The sequence below is a fragment of the Notechis scutatus genome, chromosome 2 (genome assembly GCF_049901735.1).
Source record: "Notechis scutatus isolate UNSWTSFEM ecotype Mainland chromosome 2, rNotScu1.2, whole genome shotgun sequence".
Classification (NCBI taxonomy): domain Eukaryota; kingdom Metazoa; phylum Chordata; class Lepidosauria; order Squamata; family Elapidae; genus Notechis; species Notechis scutatus.
In genome coordinates this window covers 75,535,262-75,554,213 of record NC_142010.1, presented here as the reverse complement: position 1 = coordinate 75,554,213, position 18,952 = coordinate 75,535,262, and the positions used below count along the sequence as shown (strand labels likewise).

General features: G+C 39.1%; 1 protein-coding gene across 1 annotated transcript; it reads right to left on the bottom strand.

The window, feature by feature from the left end:
- Window positions 1–3,761: 3,761 nt before the first annotated feature.
- CCDC69 (coiled-coil domain containing 69) lies at window positions 3,762–17,231 on the bottom strand. Its single transcript, XM_087954176.1, has 8 exons — window positions 17,207–17,231; window positions 16,575–16,744; window positions 14,459–14,540; window positions 12,685–12,758; window positions 10,467–10,568; window positions 8,790–8,909; window positions 6,888–6,985; window positions 3,762–5,881 (listed from the first exon to the last, which is right to left on the bottom strand). Exons 1-8 carry the CDS (start codon window positions 17,229–17,231, stop codon window positions 5,716–5,718), a joined length of 837 nt encoding a protein of 278 aa, XP_087810302.1. The 3' UTR covers window positions 3,762–5,715.
- Between the last annotated feature and the right edge of the window lie 1,721 nt (window positions 17,232–18,952).

The window sequence follows — 18,952 nt, the reverse complement described above, 5'->3', positions numbered from 1 at the left end:
GCTTACCTTAGTACTTTGAATTTCATGTCATGTTTGCCATGCTTACTGTGGTACTTTGAATATCATGTTCCACAATATTGTGCCTCTTGTCTTTTTGGGGGGAGGAGGGATTTGTTATGTTTGTCAGACTTGACCTGTGCCATGCCTTTATTTTGTTACAGTTATCATCTCTAAGCTCTAGGCAAAAAGGACTCTTGGCTTCCAAAACCTCTTGAGTTTGCAGATCTCTGGACTTTGGCTTGCTTGCTGGTTGGACGACCGCAGTGCCAGTGCAGAAAACCTACACATTACCAAAATGGTGGAGGTCAAATCACAGTGCCATGAACATCATCCTGAACGTTCCCTACCCCTTACATATTTTTCTGTAATGTAAAAGAAACCATCACTTTGGTATCTTCATAGCTATGGTTAAGCACTTCTGAGTGTAGAGGCAGCTGATATTTGAATCTATAATGGCCAAAGTGTTGGAAAAAAGGAGACATATTTGTCTTTGGTTTCTACTTTTTCCAAACCTCCTCAGCTCCTAAATCACAAGCAACCCTTTAACAGCATCCTTTCAGACCAGAAACAATTGCAGTGTCCCTTGTGCTGTTTTTGGAGAGCCAAAAATTGTTCTTGTTTTCACTTGGGGCTACTAGGACAGGAGATACAAGTAGGTAGTGAGGGGAGCTTGTCTTGCAGAACAATTTTTCCAAATCTTTGGTCTATGGGTGATCTCTGGCATTACTCTCTTTGAAAAATGAACAAAAGGCTATCATGATCCACGAATAATGATGGGGCTGTTTTCTCAGGATGGCTAAAAAAGTAAAATAAAACAATGATAAGCAATGACTCGTCTTGCTGGCTGGTTAGCCTACCCTTAAATAATTTCCTTTTCTTATAAGTACCAGCATTAAGAGTAGGAAAAGAATTACATTGTCAAGGATCCACACTTGTTTTACCTATAGTCTTATGTAAGCCTTCAGTTATATTTTTCAATTCATTATTCTGTCTTTCATAATAACAATAACAAGACAGCTTGTGCAAATTTAAAACACAAAGAAAAGCAATAGTAGGGAAAATAATAGGAATAAGAGAGTTTGCTGGCTATTTATATATAGCTCCTCCAAACAGAAAACTCGTTTCTGGAAATACTTTCTCAACTCCTTTTCATAATAGAAGATATTTGCTTTCTATGGTTTTGGAATTTGCATTAAGAAGAGGGTCTCTTTTAGGAAATGGGCAGAAATATTCTTTTGTTACTGAACAGAAGGTATTGTCATTACTAAATGGTTGCACCTCAAGGAAAGGACCATTACCAGTTGTAGATCAGACCAAGTCTAGCCCTCACTTTTAACTGCACCAATATGCAAATACCACCTTCCTCATATTTTTAATCATAAACATCAGTTTTTTTTCTGAAGTGCTTTAATGAAAAAAAGATGTGTTGACAGAAAAAAAATTCACACAGTAAGAAAAATAGGTATCTATAAAATAGCATTTTAAAATAATGTCAGTAAAAGTTGTGAATATTTTTGATATTGTATCATTTGTCTCCACCATTTCTAAGTAGCATATCTTACGGCATCTGTTAAGGCATTATAGGGAAAAGCCCAAAGAACTTTTTGAGAATATATATTTAAAAATGCAAATACTTGTATAAATATTATTTTTTTTCATTTAAAAAAAAACTGTATTCATTGGTTTTCTGCACAAAAAAATAGGGAAAAACAGCAGTGGCTGATTTGTGCCTTTTTCTGAGTTAGTCCAGGAATAAGACTTCCATTTGTTCTTATTAAAACTTTAGTTCTGTAACTAGTAGTACTGTAAATGGAAGGATCTCTAGTTGAAATACAGAGCAGGCAGTAAAGTCAGATAATGTACTTGCTAATAAAGTGGTTTTCTAAATGCATAATTATATGAGTGAATAGCTACTGCTGGAAATAATGAAAACTTTGAGAACTGAGCTAATAACTCTGGCAGTAGATGGCAGTAAGGAGATAAAAGTATAATTTTTTTGTTGCCATCTGTGATTTATCTGGAATTAGTATTTCAGATCTAGTGATTCTAGCTAGCCAGTTGGGTCTAGTGATTACAGTATCAGGCTTTTTAAAAACCAAGAGACTGAGAGTTCTGGTCCCACCTTAGGCATGTAAGTCAGCTGGATGTTACTCTCTCTTATATCAACTTACTTCACAGAGTTGTAGGGAAAATATCAGGAGAAAGGAGTATTAGGTATGTTTGCTGCCTTGAGTTATTTATTTATTTATTAAATTTATATGTCATCTATCTCACTATCCAGAGTGAATCTTTATAAATTACTCATCAAAATAATAAAGATGAGATTAAATAAATACATATTTCCTGTAATCTGAACTATTACTAGAGTTTTTGTAAGCTTTGGAGCTATGATGATAATTTCAAATGTTACTCATGTCACAGTGATTCATACTTGCAATAATATAATTCCTAATTTTAACATCTTATGACAAGCAAAGAATCAAAACCAAATACCTCTCCTGTACCAGATTTTCAAGATCAGGGAAATAAAGAGTTTATGATTGTAAATGGGATTGACAAAAGTGGTAGGTATCATTGGGGCCAAAGGTGTGTCTGTTGCACTGGGGTTGACTTCTCACCTGCTGTTTTTTCAATAAGCTATTCTTATCTTTCATTACCTTATTTCAGAACCCAGGTATATGACTTGGTCCTACAAGCTGCAATCCTATGTTCCGTTGGGCTTCAATATTTATCTATAGGATAACATTTATCCATTGTCTGTTGGCATAATGTAGTGCCATGGTACATAAGCCTGTACATTCCTTTGTATAAATCTTTCATTCTGAAAAACAGTAGATGTTCCTATAAAACTCACTTCTTGAGAACTAGGCTTGGCCAATATGGTAAGTCAAGAGAACCAATCAAAATAATGGGTAGAGTGATGTTGCCCAGGAAATTTTTAATCAGTTATTGCCTAAGTGCTGGTGTTGAATAAAAAGAGCTTTTATGGAGTTTTCCTAGAATCATAGTACAACTTGGTCATCTAGTTCCTGCTGATACAGGATCCACTAGACTAGAGCAGGGGTGTCAAACTGGCGGCTCACAGGGCCAGATGCATCATGTGCAGGCCACACCCACCCCAGCTCCGTGAAGGGGAAAAAACATCATGAAACATCATGTGACAGCAATGTGACACCATGGGTGTGACACCTGTGCACTAAAGCATCTCTGACAGCTGACCAACAATTTGGTGAGGTAGAACTCACCACTTCATGTAGCAGCCTATTCTACCGAAGGATATCAGTCAGAAAGATATTCCTAATATCTAGCCTGAATCTACTGCCTTGTAGTTTTAATCCATTGGTTCTATACTATTAGGCAACAGAGAATACATCCATTCTTTCTTCTATGTGATAGTTCTTCAAATATTCGAAAGCTGCTGTCATATATCTCCTCCTTTATGTAGGCTAAATACACCAAGATTCTTTAACTGTTCTCCATCTTGGTCACCCTCCACTGAACCTGCTCCAGTTTGATATCCTTTTTGAACTGCAATGTCACAACTGGATGTGATATTCCACATGTGGTCTAATCAGGGCAGAATAGAGTGGAAAAATTACCTGGGAACAGTTTTGCCCTAAACAATTAGTTCGGTTGGATAGAAATTATTATATGTTGGAGAGGGTCACACAGATCATTGCATTTAGTTAGAGAGTAGTTCAGAAGTTAATTGAATCTAATGTTTTTTCCAGATAAAACTAAATCAACTTTCCTTCAATATATTGCAATGCTAACTATCAATATTTATTCACTTCATTCAGTGTCTACATTGCACTAGAACCACAATAAACACCAATATAATCTCTTCATTAGAACAATACATTTTAACATCCAATGTCTTTGAATTTAAATTATTACATGTCTATAATAGTACTTCCAATTTGACAATTACTTTTTATATAACTTGTAGCACCACCCTACAATCAGTAGAGGGCATTGTCATTTATCAGCTTTACAAAACAATCATACAATAAGAATTTCGATCTCTGTTCAATTTTTGAGGACCATTCTAATATACCATCCTCAAAATTTTGAACCAGCACAGAGAGGCCCTGTCAAACAAGACAAAAGAGTTTGGTTCTGGAAGCAAATGAACTAAAATGATGCTTTTTTTCTGTTGTCTTCCAAATCTGTGAGAACCAGGTATTTTATCCAGATTCTAGAAGATTAGATAAGAAGATGTTGGCAGGGACTGGTCATAATTCTAACAACTGAGAAAATGGGGAGATCCAGAACAATCAAGCTCACATAACTGAGAAATTTTTAAATCCTTTTCTTAGGGAGATGAAAAGTGATCAAGGATAAGCAGCCCCATGTGGCAGGAAAAAGTACAACATCTTCCCTTAAAGCAGTGGTTGCCAAACTTGTTTATGATGCCCCATGCCCCCAAAAAATGTTTGATTAATATTTGCACCCCCTAAAAAAGTAATTATGACTTGGACCTGTCACTAAGGAACACAAGTCACTCTTTGTCATGCCTCCTGAAATTGCATCTCACATTTCCTGAGAATGCAGTCACCCCAGGTTAAGAACCTCTTCCTTAAGGTCTTTTTCCATTATTGTGTTAAGTGCTATCCAACCATCCTTAAATCAGTAGAACATCATAAATTTGTTGCCCCACTGGTAATTTATATCCTAAGTCTATGGTGACAATCTTACAATTGTCCTAGTTTTAAGGCACTACTCATATAGTCCCCTGATTTTACTAGATGAGAAAGGTCATCCTTGACCAGACTGGAATAAGGTGAAAATATTGTACTACTTTAATCCAAGCACAGCTAAGGATGACTTAAGCTTTTGAGTCACACATGAGCTAGGCACAAGATAAAAGAAATATCATGGAGACACACAACAGGCGAAAGATGCAATGGAGAAAGAAACTTAGTTATAAATCTGTTCAAATTTACAAAGCATTGGCTCTAAAGCAATTACTTTAGAATTTTGGTATAGCTCTAGTTCCATTGACTGAAATCAAGTGTAAACCTTGCATTTAGAATCTAGTATCTCACAGATGTGTGACTTTGTGAAGTGCACTTTATTTGTAGCTCCTACTCCTTCTTCTCTATTTTTTTTTTTACCCCTCACATGGTCTATTATATGAGGTAGTTAATTCTGCTACTTCTTGGGAGAGGGACAAAACCTGATCTGACTGCTGAATACCACAAAATATCCAAAGGATGAACTCCTTGACTAGCACTGAAATTGAAAGGAAGATGCAAAAATCCCATTCTTCAAGATTTCAAGGAATAAGGGCTTAAGAGAAAATCCCGACAAGAATTGTCCTTAGGCCATAGAATAACACCAGGGCCAGCATAGTGATGTACAACCTGGACCCAAGCCCTCCCTTGCCAGCCTTCGGCATGATCCCCTCTACACCAATACATTGCAATTATTAATGTGGCAGAAATGGAAAATTCTTAAATAATCAGGGAATAATTATTTAATTCATTTAATGTGAACGTTATCTCTACTCCCATTTCTTAAATTGGCCCTCATTTGTTGGGGAGGAGTGTGACTTACGGCATGTCCCTTGAAGGCCACCTTAGTCCATGGGATTTAAAAAAAAATATCTGAACACCTCTGGAGTAGAATGCAATGATGAAACAGTCACATTGTGGTCTCCTTCCCTCCTTTTCTGGTTTTATACCACGTCAGTGTCTTTGGCCTCTCAAAGTGCTATGTGGCAATGAGTGAGGTCTCAGTAGAGATAGCAAAGGAGTGGCCTGAATCGCCATGAAGCACCCTGTACAAGAGCTCCTCTTTCTCTCGGTGACCTTGCTCCCTCAGCTGGGTCTCCTTCTCCAGGGCATCACGAATGGTCAGAAGCTCCTCAGACAGCTGCCTATTAAAGCATGGTAAGAATTACAATTCTTAGACTACGTTGTACAGAAAGGAAGGAAGAAGTATGCATCAGTTTTCATTCCAAGGATTTGCCACTTCTTCTATATAAACCAGGTGTAAAACTTCCACTGCTTAGTGGCTACATTTAAAGACTTTCCAATTAGAAAGGCTTTGAAGCTTGTGTGGTCTTCAAAGCCTTTCTAATTGGATCTAATAATTTGTTTTATTTTCTGCATTGGGGAAGGGTTGGGGATTACCATAACAGGTTCTTGATTCCTTGAAGATATTTTAAAATGGCCAATTTACCCCTTTAAATAGCTGGTATTCTGCATTGTCCCCAAAATACATGTCTCACTCTCTGGAGGAAAATCCTTGCGGCCTCAAAAATGACAAGCTCAGTTAATTCCAGGGTCAGAAAGTCCTATAGAGTCTGTTCTTATTTGTGGCTCTTCAAATGTTACTGAACTCTTAATTGTCATCAGCTGTAGCCTGAGTTTGCCCAAGATGCTAAGCCATGATTTCCTTGATCATAATTTCTTGAATACATCATTATAAGTCATAAACCATGATTTCCAAACCCTAGTGGCTTTTAAGACAAAGCCAGAGTAATGCCATTATGGCTTAGCGTGTGGTATGAGCCCAGCTAGTCTATCAGTTGGGAGGAATAATGGAAAGCTGCAGTTTAAAAACATATGGAAGCCACGAAGCATGCACCCATTTCTCTACTAGGAGAAATTACTGACTGGGGAGAAAAGCACATGTAATATATTGTTGAAAATAAACATTGTTTTTTAAAAAACTGCCCAATTGAGTAGTTCTTTACATGTTTGTAATGCTACTAAGTGCGGTAGCTCTGGACTCCACCCAATTCACAGTTTTCTTGTTCTGTGGAAAATAGGTTCTTCTGCTCCTTGAGTTACTTATAAAGTAATATAGGTGAGATAAAAATCTAATAAATAAAATAAAATAAAATCTTTTAAGGGTTGTTACTGTAGTGAAGACTCCACCTTGTCACTGTCATGTGGTTCTGCATCCGTACTTGGAGATCTTCATTTTCCTGTTGTAGAATTTTAATTTTCTCTTCAAGTAGTAAGTTTGACTCCATCTAAAAGAGGATCAGAAGGGTGACAAACCTCAGATACAATGAAGGTACAGCACACAAGAAGTTCACAGTCACATAAAGACAAAGGAGCAAGCCACGGAACTTTATATAGGAATGTGATCACCCTAAACACATTTTCATCCTAGAAACTGTAGATTTATAAGTGCACTAATAAAATCCTGGTCTCTGCCTTCATATCTGTCAAGAACTGGGAATCACTTGCCTTTTGAAGGAAACGGAAGAACATTACTGGTTGTAAAGCATTTTTCAAGCCCAAATGCACCTTCCAAAAGTCTTGGATTACAACTCCAAACATTAGCATGTATTTTTATGAAAAAGCACATGATTTTCAGGGAAGGTCAAAGGTTCCAATTCCCAACAGTTCCAATTCGGGCTGAAAAATGCTTATCCATAACCCTCAAGAATCCTTACCAGTATAAATAAAACATATTCAATATTATCAGTGATCTGACTTTGAGTTCTACATGGATCTGCTCACAAGGAGAACTGAGTCCCCTAGTGATCTGTCAACATAATCACTAGATGCTTAGCCTGTCACCTCCTCCCTACCATTGCACTTGGGAGGTTTTGTGCAAAATGGAAACAAGTACCATTGCCAAAGTGGAAGTGAATCACAGCCTTGTCTTGCAAAGAGCAAGCAGCCTATGAGGCTGTAGGAGACCCCTGATTCCACCTCCCTGCTCCCATTATCTCATAAGGCAAAGAGGGGAATGGCAGGTTTCCATAAAGGGATCCTGCTATGGCCAGTTGATAAAAGGCTTGTGGTTTCTTGCTCATTCTGGAGAATAGAAGGAAGGGCTTTGTTGTAATTCCTCACAAATCAGAGGGGTGGGATTATAAGGCATCCCTAATTAGGCTGGTAGATGACCACTGATTGGCTGAGATGTTTCTTTGCTTATCTAATGACCAGGAAGGGGAAATTTTATTTTATTTTATTTTATTTGATCTGTCAATCGCTTACAAGATAACAGGCATAAGTATAAACATAGTTATGAATACATGAAATGGATATGTATAAGAAAAATAAAAAAAAGAAACAATAGGACAAGGACGGTTGGCACGATTGATGCGCTTATGCATGTCCCCTACAGGCCTCTTAGGAAAGGGGTGAGGTCAATAGTAGACAGTCTAAAGTTAAAGTTTTTGGGGTTTGGTGAAGAAACCACAGAGTCAGGTAGAGTATTCCAGACATTGACCACTCTGTTGCTGAAGTCATATTTCCTGCAATCAAGTTTGGTGTGGTTAACCTTGAGTTTGCATCTATTGTGTGCTCTTGTATTGTTATAGTTGAAGCTGAAGTATTGACAGGTAGGACATTGCAATGTATAATTTTATATACTATACTTAGATCGGACCGAAGGCAGCATAGTTCTAGATTTTCTAGGTCTAGAGTTTCAAGTCTGGTGGGATAAGGTATTCTGCAACGAGTAGAGGAGCGGATAACTCTTCTTGTGAAATATTTCTGGACTTTCTCAACTGGACTGTCCGTTCTCTGAAAATACTGCATATTCATAAACATGTGAAAATACCAGTACCTGCTGCATCGCAGTGTCCTAAAAGAGCCTCTCAAGCCATTCTTCATTTTAATAGTGAGATTAGATGATTTGGGCCATGAAAAAATTGGTCATTTGGAAGAATAAGGCAGTTACCTGTATTCCTATCTTTTCATTCCAGAGTATCTAGTGGCACAAAATGGGAACAGGCGATTCTCTCTCTCTTTTGAAGCACAATACAGCTCTTTTATTAGTCTTTTCAGTTACATTTAGAATTCATACAAGTAACCCACCACTATTTCCAGGTTCAGCAGCTTCTTGTCCAAGCTGTGGATGCGTTCATTCTTCATCTCAATGACAAAATGTAGACTCTCTAGTTCTTGCTCCCAGAACTGGCTGGGGGTCCCATAGTCCTTTTAAAATAAAGGTTTTTATTTTTAAAAAGAGAGAAATGAATTTATTTGTTTGTAGCGGCTCTGTTTCCCCCCACCCCCCAATATAAGTTGCCAAAATAGCTAGCAACAAAAGGCATTAAGCTTCAACTAGTCCAAAGCAGGAATGGGCATGCTTTGGTTGATCCCTGTGACACCTGTGCTCTGCAAGCTACACTGGTTGCCAATTTGCTTCCAGGGAGGTGGCTGCTTCCTAGAAAGCCTTACATAGCATAGGACCTGGTTATTTGGGAGGTTGGCTATTTCCTATAGTGTCTGCCCTGTTGATTCAGTCCTGCAGAATTGACACACTCCAGTTTCCTTTAATGAAGCAATATCCCCTATAAGGATCCTGGAAGTGCACATCTCTGCATTTGCCCTCTGGAATGAGATTCCCCCGAAGATCCAGATGATCCCCACTTCACCCACTGTAAGCCTTTGGCAAGAGAGGATGAGACCTCTCACTTCAATATGCATGCCATCTTTTTTATTTCATTTGTTTTATTGTAATTTCTTGTTTGATTGTTGTGAGCCATACAAAGTACAGTAATTGAATCTCAGGTAGCATAATAAGAGCAGGTGTCCTTGTTTAATGATCACTCATTCAGCAACTGTTTAAAGTTACAATGGCACTGAACCAATGGTGATCATGATTGTTCCTTGAAATTCTGGCCATCCCACCACCACTGTGGACAATAATTGCAATCCAAGAACTTGACAATTGACTTGCATTTACAATAATTGCAGCATCGTTCAATCAGGTGACTACGATTTGCAACTTTCCCTGCTGGCTTCCCACGAGCAAAGTCATGTGGTAGCCAGCAGAGAAAGCTGCAAGTTTCTTGGGTAAGTCTTTCCCACCTGTGTACCCTCTCTGAGACTGTGTGCTTGTGCTTGTTTTCTGGTCACCTGCACAAACTTGTGCACCCTCCCCTACCCAGCAGCAGTCACCCCAAGCCCCACCATGCTCCGCTGTGTGTCCTTTGCTACTTATGTATGCTTGCACCCCACCTGCAGCCATCTTTGCATTCCTTTTCTCCTTCTCCCACCCAGCAGTAGCCACTTGCCAGTCTCTGTCCTGTTTGCAAGCCACCTGGGGTTTGCAACTTCCTGCTGACTTCCATGTCGAGTTTGTTTGTGGGAAACCAACAGGAAGTTGAGAGAAAATATTTACTTAACAACCCACTATTTTCACTTAATGACAATAGCAACAAGGACTGCAGGGTTTACCGTTGCCAAGTGATGTGATCATGTGACATTATGCTTTATGACCACGTTAGTTAGTTGTAATTCAAGGACTATCTGTAAACAGTTTTAAGCACACTAAACCAAGCAGCAATGGGAACTGGGAAAAATAATTGTTCTTATGACCTGGTAGTGCACAATGGCTGCTGAAAGCAAAAGAATATAAATATCCTTCCTCCAACTTTTTTATTGTGGTTTTATTTTGGTATATTCAGAAGACCCTGCTGTTTAGACTTTCTTACTTGCTGTCTTTAAATGAACAGATCAAGCTACCCCGCACAGTGGTAAAGTCACCTGAATGTGCTTTTTATAATCTCTGCTCAGAATTGACTCTTCTACCCGTTTCATTTTCTCCTGAAAGGCCTTCAGCTGGGAAGTCAGCTTGTCAATAGTCTCCTGGAGCAGAAAAATAAGACAGATTATTCTTTCTTGATGACTTTCATCGGATTTTCCCTGCTCTCCACACTCAGTGCCATAGTGCTGGAATGAGTTGTTTTCACCATTGGCTACCTCATTTTTAATTTCATCAGAACCTCAAAGGTTAATGATTTGGAGCAAAATTTCCTTTTGCCGTTTCTGATACAGAAGCCATAGCAGTTGGAATGCTATACTAGCATATTACTGGTTTTGGACATTTCTCCACCAGTGATATTATAGCAGTATCCATCCATTTTTGTGATATCACAAGACCTCCCCTGTTTCTTCTTTATTATGAGTAGAAGACTCTGGAAGATGCCATAGGCCATTAATAAGAATGTTGGTGTTTCCAATCAAGAACAGAATAGCAATAATAATTTTCTACCACTACACACCTATAGTACAGCTAGTTTCATGATCCCCAATTCCTCCAAGTACAATCTATAATAGAATGATCCAATTTATATCCCCCAACATTGTGTCCTATAGAAGTACGAAAGTATAATTGGGAAGGGACCAGGTAGAACAATGCAGATCAAAACAGAGATGAAAGTTTAGGACGTTTTTATCATTATTAGACAAATATACTTCACTATGATTTACTGAACTCTGTATTGTAATTATCAACAGGTAACTTTAATGGCTCCTTTCTTTGTCATGGCAGAGAGATGATTCCTTCAAAAGTAATATATTTAATAATACAGGAGCAGTTTATACAGTTATTTAAGCAAACTGATTTGTCAGGTCTGTCAGTTCTGCTGTTAATGATAACCTCCTGATACCATATTTCAATTTTTAGCAACAGATTTTTCAACTGTCATACATTCAAGAGTACAAACCATGTACTTCATTATAAACAGAGTTCAAAATTGATGCATCACAAGACTGCAACTTACAATGACTTCTGTATTCTCCAATGTTACTCTGCTTGTCAGAAGTGAGCTGGGAAGCACAGCAAATGGTGATCATGTAACAACCATGGGACATGCAACAGGTGTAAATGCACATTGGTTGCAAAATGTCCAAACGGGAATCACATGATCATGGGATTACTGCAATGGATGTCAATGCAAAGATTAGTTGCAAAGCTGTTTTTTTTTCATAACATCATAACTTTGAATGGTTGCTAATTGAGGCAGTTGATAAGGCAAGGGCTACCTAAATGGCCAGGAATATACTGGCTTAGGGCACCAAAACTTATGAGGCACCAGTGCCACCCCTCCTTCCAAATCATCCCAAAAATGCAAATCTTCACATCATACTTACACACATGAAAGCACCCAGACCTATACTGTCCTTAGTCAACTACAATAATTACAGCTGGGAAATGTAATAGCTAGCTAGGCGACGCGATTGTGAAGTGAACTGTCACATGATTGTGCCAACCTTATGATTGGCAGTTTCAGTTGAGGTCATTAGGTGAATCCCTCATAACCGTTAAGTGTGATAGCAATAGCATTTAGACTTATGTGCTGCTTCAAAGTGCTTTAGAGCCCTCTCTAAGCGGTTTAGAGAGTCAGCATTTTGCCCCCGACAATCTGGATCCTCATTTTACCGACCTCAGAAGGATGGAAGGCTGAGTCAACCTTGAGCCTGGTGACATTCGAACTGCTAAATTGCAGGCAGCTGGCAGGCAGCAGAAGTAGCCTGTAGGACTGCACTCTAACTGCTGCACCACCAGGTATCAGTGATGTCACGATTTCCTTTTGCAACTTCCTTTGCTGTCAGAAGCCAGCAGTGAAGATTGCCAATGGCGATCACGTGACTGCAGGATACTGTGAGCCTCATAAGTGTGAGTCAGTAAATGCCTGAATCACAATCATGGGATTGTAGGTACACTGTGAGGGTTGCAACCTCAAGGATAGGCGGTAAACCTTTCTGTTCTGCGCCATCATAATTTCGAATGGTCACTAAACAAATGACTGTTCACTGAGGATTACTGGTAGCAATTTATAGATGAATATTCATACACGCCACTGTGTTAGGGCTAGGATGGTGAAGGGGTGGGATAAGGATAGCCTTTTTGGCTGCCATTTTGATCCCCACTGTACTGAATCTAGAGCTTTCTGCTTCCCTGAAGCGGAGAAACTGGTACCTGCAAAGATGCCTGAGTTTTTTGGTAGGATTCAGTTAGGAACAGCTTCTCTTGATCATGCGTTTTCTGGAGTTCTGCAAGAGAAAGACAAAATGGGGGTCCAAACAAGAGAAAACACAAGCTCCATTTTGATGTATCCATGATCTCTTTATATGCAGTGACTGAGAAATCACTCGTAATGAGTCACATCCAGGAGGCAGATGGAGTAAGCAAACAGAGCATAGGAAATTGGATAGACAAAGAGCCAGAAGGCGCTGAAAAACAGGATGAGCCACATTATTAAAGTATTGTGCATCTCAAGTGAATATGAGCTTTCTATAGGGAACAAGAACTGAATGATGGCAAATTGGTTTGGGGAGATGTCATACTGGTGATGAGCCAAGAGTTTCCTGCAAGCATCACCAATTGCCAGAGAAGCAATTGAAGGCACCTCTTTCTTTATAGCAAAATTACAACTAAAGCTTTTTTAGAGGTGATAAGTGATCAGTCATTAAAACCTGTGCTCATAAATGTGATGCTATTGCTGCCATTTCTTGCTGAGTCTCTGTGGTTATTACTTACGCTTTGGTCACTCAGCCATCTTTTGGCATCCTTCCCATCAAACTGGAGAAAGAGGCTTAATTCTGCTGTTAATAAAAGACAACTATCTGTGACAGGTAGGACCCAAAGGGAAAGCACTGAGAGGCAGAAGATCCAATGGACAATTTGGCAATCTCACTGTAGGAATGTTAGACCACCAGAACCAAGCCCATGAAGAAAAGCAATAGAATCTGTATTATTATCAACACGTACAGTATGTGTAAATTGAAGCTTGTTCTTCCGAAGGTCTCTCATTCAAACAAAATGTTAAACTGCAAGGCAAGGGAGCCCCAATAGCCCTTAGACTTATATACCGCTTTATAGTGCTCTAAAGCCCTCTCTAAGCAGTTTACAAAGTCAGTATATTGCCCCCAACAATCTGGGTCCTCATTTTACCCACCTCGGAAGGATGGAAGGCTGAGTCAACCTTGAGTGGGATTCGATCTGCCAAATTGCAGGCAGCTGGCTGTCAGCAGTAGTACTGCACTCTAACCATTGCACCACCGAGGCTCTATTCAAAGCCCCAAAGGACATTTGCACCTCATACCAGGTCAGATAGGTGGCCAGTGTCCTATTCCCTTCCCCTACATATTGCCTTCTGATGGCTGCCTTTTCTGTGACAGCCCCTACCCTGCCCTAAGGAACACTCTCCCACTCTGAACAGACGGGCCTCTGACCTCCTAGCCTTTCATAAAGCTTTGAAGACCCAGCTTTCCCCCCAAGTGATGGGATAAGAATAGGTAAGTGCACATTAGAAGTTTGACTTGGTGTCAGGTGTTTATTGTTTTTAATTTTTATTCATTTATTTGTTAAATTTCTATGGCCACTCAACTCAGTCAATGATGCTATTATGTTTTAATGTATTTGGTTTTACAGTTCACTGTGGTTTTCATGTTATCTGAACGTTTGATTGAGGGGTGCCCAGAGTTGTTTATAAGAGGGGTGGGTATATACATGTTTTAAGTAAATAAATAAAACTTGATCCTGTCTAGATGTGGGGAGCCATACTTATTTCATTCCCAGCCTTCATCTTTAATGGTAGAGACTTGCCACAGACTCGTTTTACACTAATCTGGATTATTATTTCTGCCCTTTTTATATATAATTCAGGGTGGCATACATTGGTACTTTATTTTTAAAAAGTCAGAAACAGAAGAAGTGTCATAAATACCGTAAACATGTTTTAGATTCTTACTTTGCAGTGTGTCCTCCTGTTCTCTCTTCAACATATCATATTTTTCAGAGAATTGTTTGTGCTGTAAGTCCTCTTTCTCTACCTAAAGGAGAGAAAGGTATAAAAGGTAAAGCTGTAGATAAACAAAAATAAAACATTATCATAAAACATTCTGCATTGTAATCATCCAAAAAGAATTTTGAGGAGTTTCCCTCATATTGCTCTCTTCTAAATTACAACTCCCAAACTCCCAGTTGACTGAAATGGGAGTGGCCAGATTAGCATTTTAATTTTATGCAGCTTTGTGAATAACCCTAATGAATCTGCATCTGAATATACTTACATAGAATTTTGAATAGAGACTGATGATGTTAGAAGCATTCTTTTCCCCTACTTGAATATCAGATCAAACAGGTTTGGTAGGCTTTTAAAGTATGAGGGGGAAAAAACCCATGCAAAAAAAAAAAAAAAAAAGGATCAATTGCAAAAAGTATGTTTTTATCATGGAAAATTGTTAATTATTAACAAGAGCACTATGGCACAGAGATAAAGAAGCAGACTTGATGGATGAAAAATGATAGATTACTTAGTGTTTAGTTCATATCCATAGTCAACCAACAACTGGTGGCTGTTAAGGATATTCTAATCTGCAATAGTGGTGAATATCTGCAGCTTGGGTATAGGATGAGAGTGAAGGTTCGTTCTCCAAGCATGTGGGTTGGTGTCTGAATGTATCATTACCAGGCTAGGTAACATCTTCAGTGGAGTCTGATGTTAACATATTGTTCTGACCTAGGCTTCCCCAAAAAGCACTAAGCAGACTCTTTGGCTTCCCCATAAAAGGCAAAATCCCTTTTATTAAATGAAGGTGAATTTCTTGCATTCACATTCAGTCAAAGGCCTGGTAAACAGTCTTTCAAAGATGTAATTAGAAGCACAGACCTTATCTAGCTTGGAGAGCTGCCAAATAAATATTTTCAAACGCAGTGCTGACAAGGAAGGACTCAGTATAGAGTCTCTGAGATGCACAGAAAGATCTTCACACTGCTGCAAAGAATTAATTGTTTCCTACAAAAGCCCCCTCCCTGTTTAAATCCTACAGGAGGGGGCATTCACTGTCCACCTGTGGCATTACTCCCACGTTGACCCTTTGTTTGTAAATGTTCTTTTCTTTTGGCAGCTCTGCACATGTGCAGGCTGGGAACTGGCTCCAGCTGCTCCCCCGCCTCACTGCTGTCCGACTCCAAAGGCAACTGATGGCTGCTAGCCTGCCCTGGCCCCATCTCTGCCTCTGACGCAGAGCCCTCATCCGAGTCTTCCTCAGCCTCCAGGACTGATTCATGTTCCTCCCCAACCTCCTCACTGTCCGACTCTGCTTCCAGCTCCACTAGCTGCTGGTGGGTCACAACACATATGATGATTTAGGTAGAAATAGCATAGCTTGTTTTCAGTAATGATGCCCTATCTCACAAATCTTGGGTGGCAACTACTGTAAATCAGCTAGTTACCATTAGCAGAAACTGCCCCATGGTCATCTGACAAAGGAGCCAAATAGTAAAGCTGTTAACTTTGTCTCCATATTTACCCAAGCAACACTATCTTAGTGCACTTTGGGGGGAAAAACAACTCTCCTCAGTTTGAACAGCTTCAATTAAAGGAGAAAGAAGGAAGTAGGCAAACTTCCCCTAACTTTGGGAAAACCCACAGGGATTTCTCTTGCAGTACCACTCTCCACAAAGAACAAGAAAATGGGAAATAGCAGGAAAGGGAATAAGCAATTGTGAAATTGGTGACGTTTACAGCATACAGAGGAGAAGCTAACATTTGTATTCGTAGTTTTTTTTAAAGATCCCAAGTGAGTCCAAATATGTGGTCTTTAAAAACCGTGAATTTAAACCAACTGAAATAATATAACAAGGTTGTTCATCTTCAAATACAGAAGTACTCTACTCAGGTGACACAAAAAGGGGAGCCATATAAATCCTGAGTTTGTTGGCATCCCCAAGGAGTGTATTAGGGGCTTATCTGAATCTGATTACTTCAGAAAACAGAAGAAACAAAATTCCAAACTGAAAGGAAATATATGTGAGCACCTGATTAGATACATATTGAATTGGCGAGTTAGGGCAACTCTAACCTGGAGTTGAATATCCTGGCTAAGTCTGTGAGTCTCAGCATGGTGAACTTCCTTCAGACAACCTTCCTCTTCCTGTAGTTGTTGCTGGAGCCTAGTGGTCTCCTCCATCTGCTTCTCCAGCAGTGCAGCCTTCCTTTTTTCTCCTTCATTGTGCAAATAATCTGTGTTGGCTTGATCAAGGAGAAGGAAAAAAGAAGAATTACATAGAAGTGGCTTTCTTTTCCCTTTCCTTATCTCGGTTGTTATGCTATTATTTTTCTCCAACATTGTTATAAAAGCCCAATTAGTTATCTAAAAGTGTTTCTGGGAAGAGACACTACATGCTCTATAAATACAGGTAGTCCTCCATTTGATCACAATTTAGCCCCTGTTGCTACATAAGACATGTATCAAGTAAGTTTTGTCCCATTTTAAAATCTTTCTTGCCACAATTGTTAAGTGAGTCACTGCAGTTGTTAAGTTAGTAAAACAGTTGTTTAAATGAATCTGGCTTCCCCACTGATTTTGCTTGTCAGAAAGTCACAAAAAGGAATCACATGACCTTTGGACACTGCAACGGTCATAAATGATATGAGTCAGTTGCCAGTCTGAATTTTGATCATGTGACCATGGAGACATCACAATAGTCATACGTGTGAAAAAACGGTCATACGTCATTCCTTTCAGTGTCATTGTAACTTTGAATGGTCATTAAATGCACTGCTGTGTATGTTGAGGACTACCTGTACAGAAGAACATGAATTTCTGAAGAAGCTTCTGGGATATCTGACATTGCTAGCAAGACGGCTCTTTCAGTCACACTGTCAACTAAAAAGATACTCCTTTGATCTTTTTAGCTACCAGAAAAAGGGAATGGGAGAAAACAAGGCATTCTTGAAATGCCTAGATAATCAACTCAGCAGCCCAAAGTTGTTGGAGCGTAAGAAAGTTATTGGAGATCATGATGGATGACACTTGGAGACTGATGTGTCCTATTGGAGAAGTCATATCGGGGGGGGGGAAGACCAGGGTCAAGGGGGAAATGTATGATGTGATTTAGTATCGGCTGCACACAGTCACACGCCAACATGACAATTTCTAATAAACCAATTTACTTTTTCTGAGATGCAGCTAGAGACTTTTGCTTTGAATGAGGGGGATTTGTTGGAGCCCTCACACACACACAATGTCTAAGGTCCCTCTAGAAGAGCCTGTGATAAGCATCAGATATAAACTGGAAGTAACAAATGTTCATTTCTGTACACCATGATTTGCTTAAACAAACTACTCTCTCATACCGTTTGCAATCAGTGACAGCTAGGAAGCTTGGCCTGTCATGAGGTTAATGAGGGCTTATGAATGTTACATGCAGTACAGAATATAGGAAGAGGGTTACATAAATTTGGATTCCCATGCATCTTGTCAGCGATTAAAACTTCCTAAATAATATGCAGAGGGAATATGCAAAGAATGAGCTGTGGGTATCAATAGGTCTTTGATCAAACCAACTGATGCCCTTCAATATAGAATCCTGTTGTGAATAGTACCACTTCTGACCTAAAACCTGGAAAGGAGATTCTTTAAAATCCCAGTTGAACCCAATTAAGATTTATAAATGAAAACAAAATCTGTTCGCTGCAGTCTTTTTATTATTCACCACTGGATAAGGAACCTGGATGAGCTGTAACAAGGGCAAAATTCTTGTTCATTTAAACAACTGGAATTTGGTATTGCTTTTTTGTTGGGAAAGCCATAGAGATTTGTTTATTTAGACAAAAAAATTGGTGTAGTATAACGTGTTAAGTCACATGCACTTTCATTTACTAACACTATGAACTAGTGAAAAATACCTGTTTATATTGCAATTATAAACATTCATAGTCCATGAGAGCAACAACATCATGTAGATATATACACTATAGCTCAAGCACTAGAAAGAAATATTCAATATAATTCTATTACATGCTTCAGCTGATGGGAATACATTTGTCAGCAGAATGCAGAAGAATCTGTTTTCTCCTATCCAAACACCCTTTTATGTACCCACAAAAATCTACTCTGGATGGGTGGGGGAAGACCACTCCTCCCAAGTAAATTTGTGATCCTGAATGCTTAAAGCCTTGGCTTGTGTTTTTTTTTTAAATGGCAGTGTATTGCATACAGACTGATGTTCCCTTTGTGTAGATGTGCAACATTGAGTAATGGAGTTCAGTGTTTTCCTCAACTCCTCTCCAAGATAGCTGTAAGAACTCTGTTAGGTTTTTACAATAATAACTTTAGAGCAAAAACCTTTGGGAGCAAAAACAAACCTCAATGAAGTTGATTACAGTAGCCTCTGAGTACAGCACACTTGATAGAACACTCAAGGATTAGTACATGGAGCTAAATAAGGCAAGAGA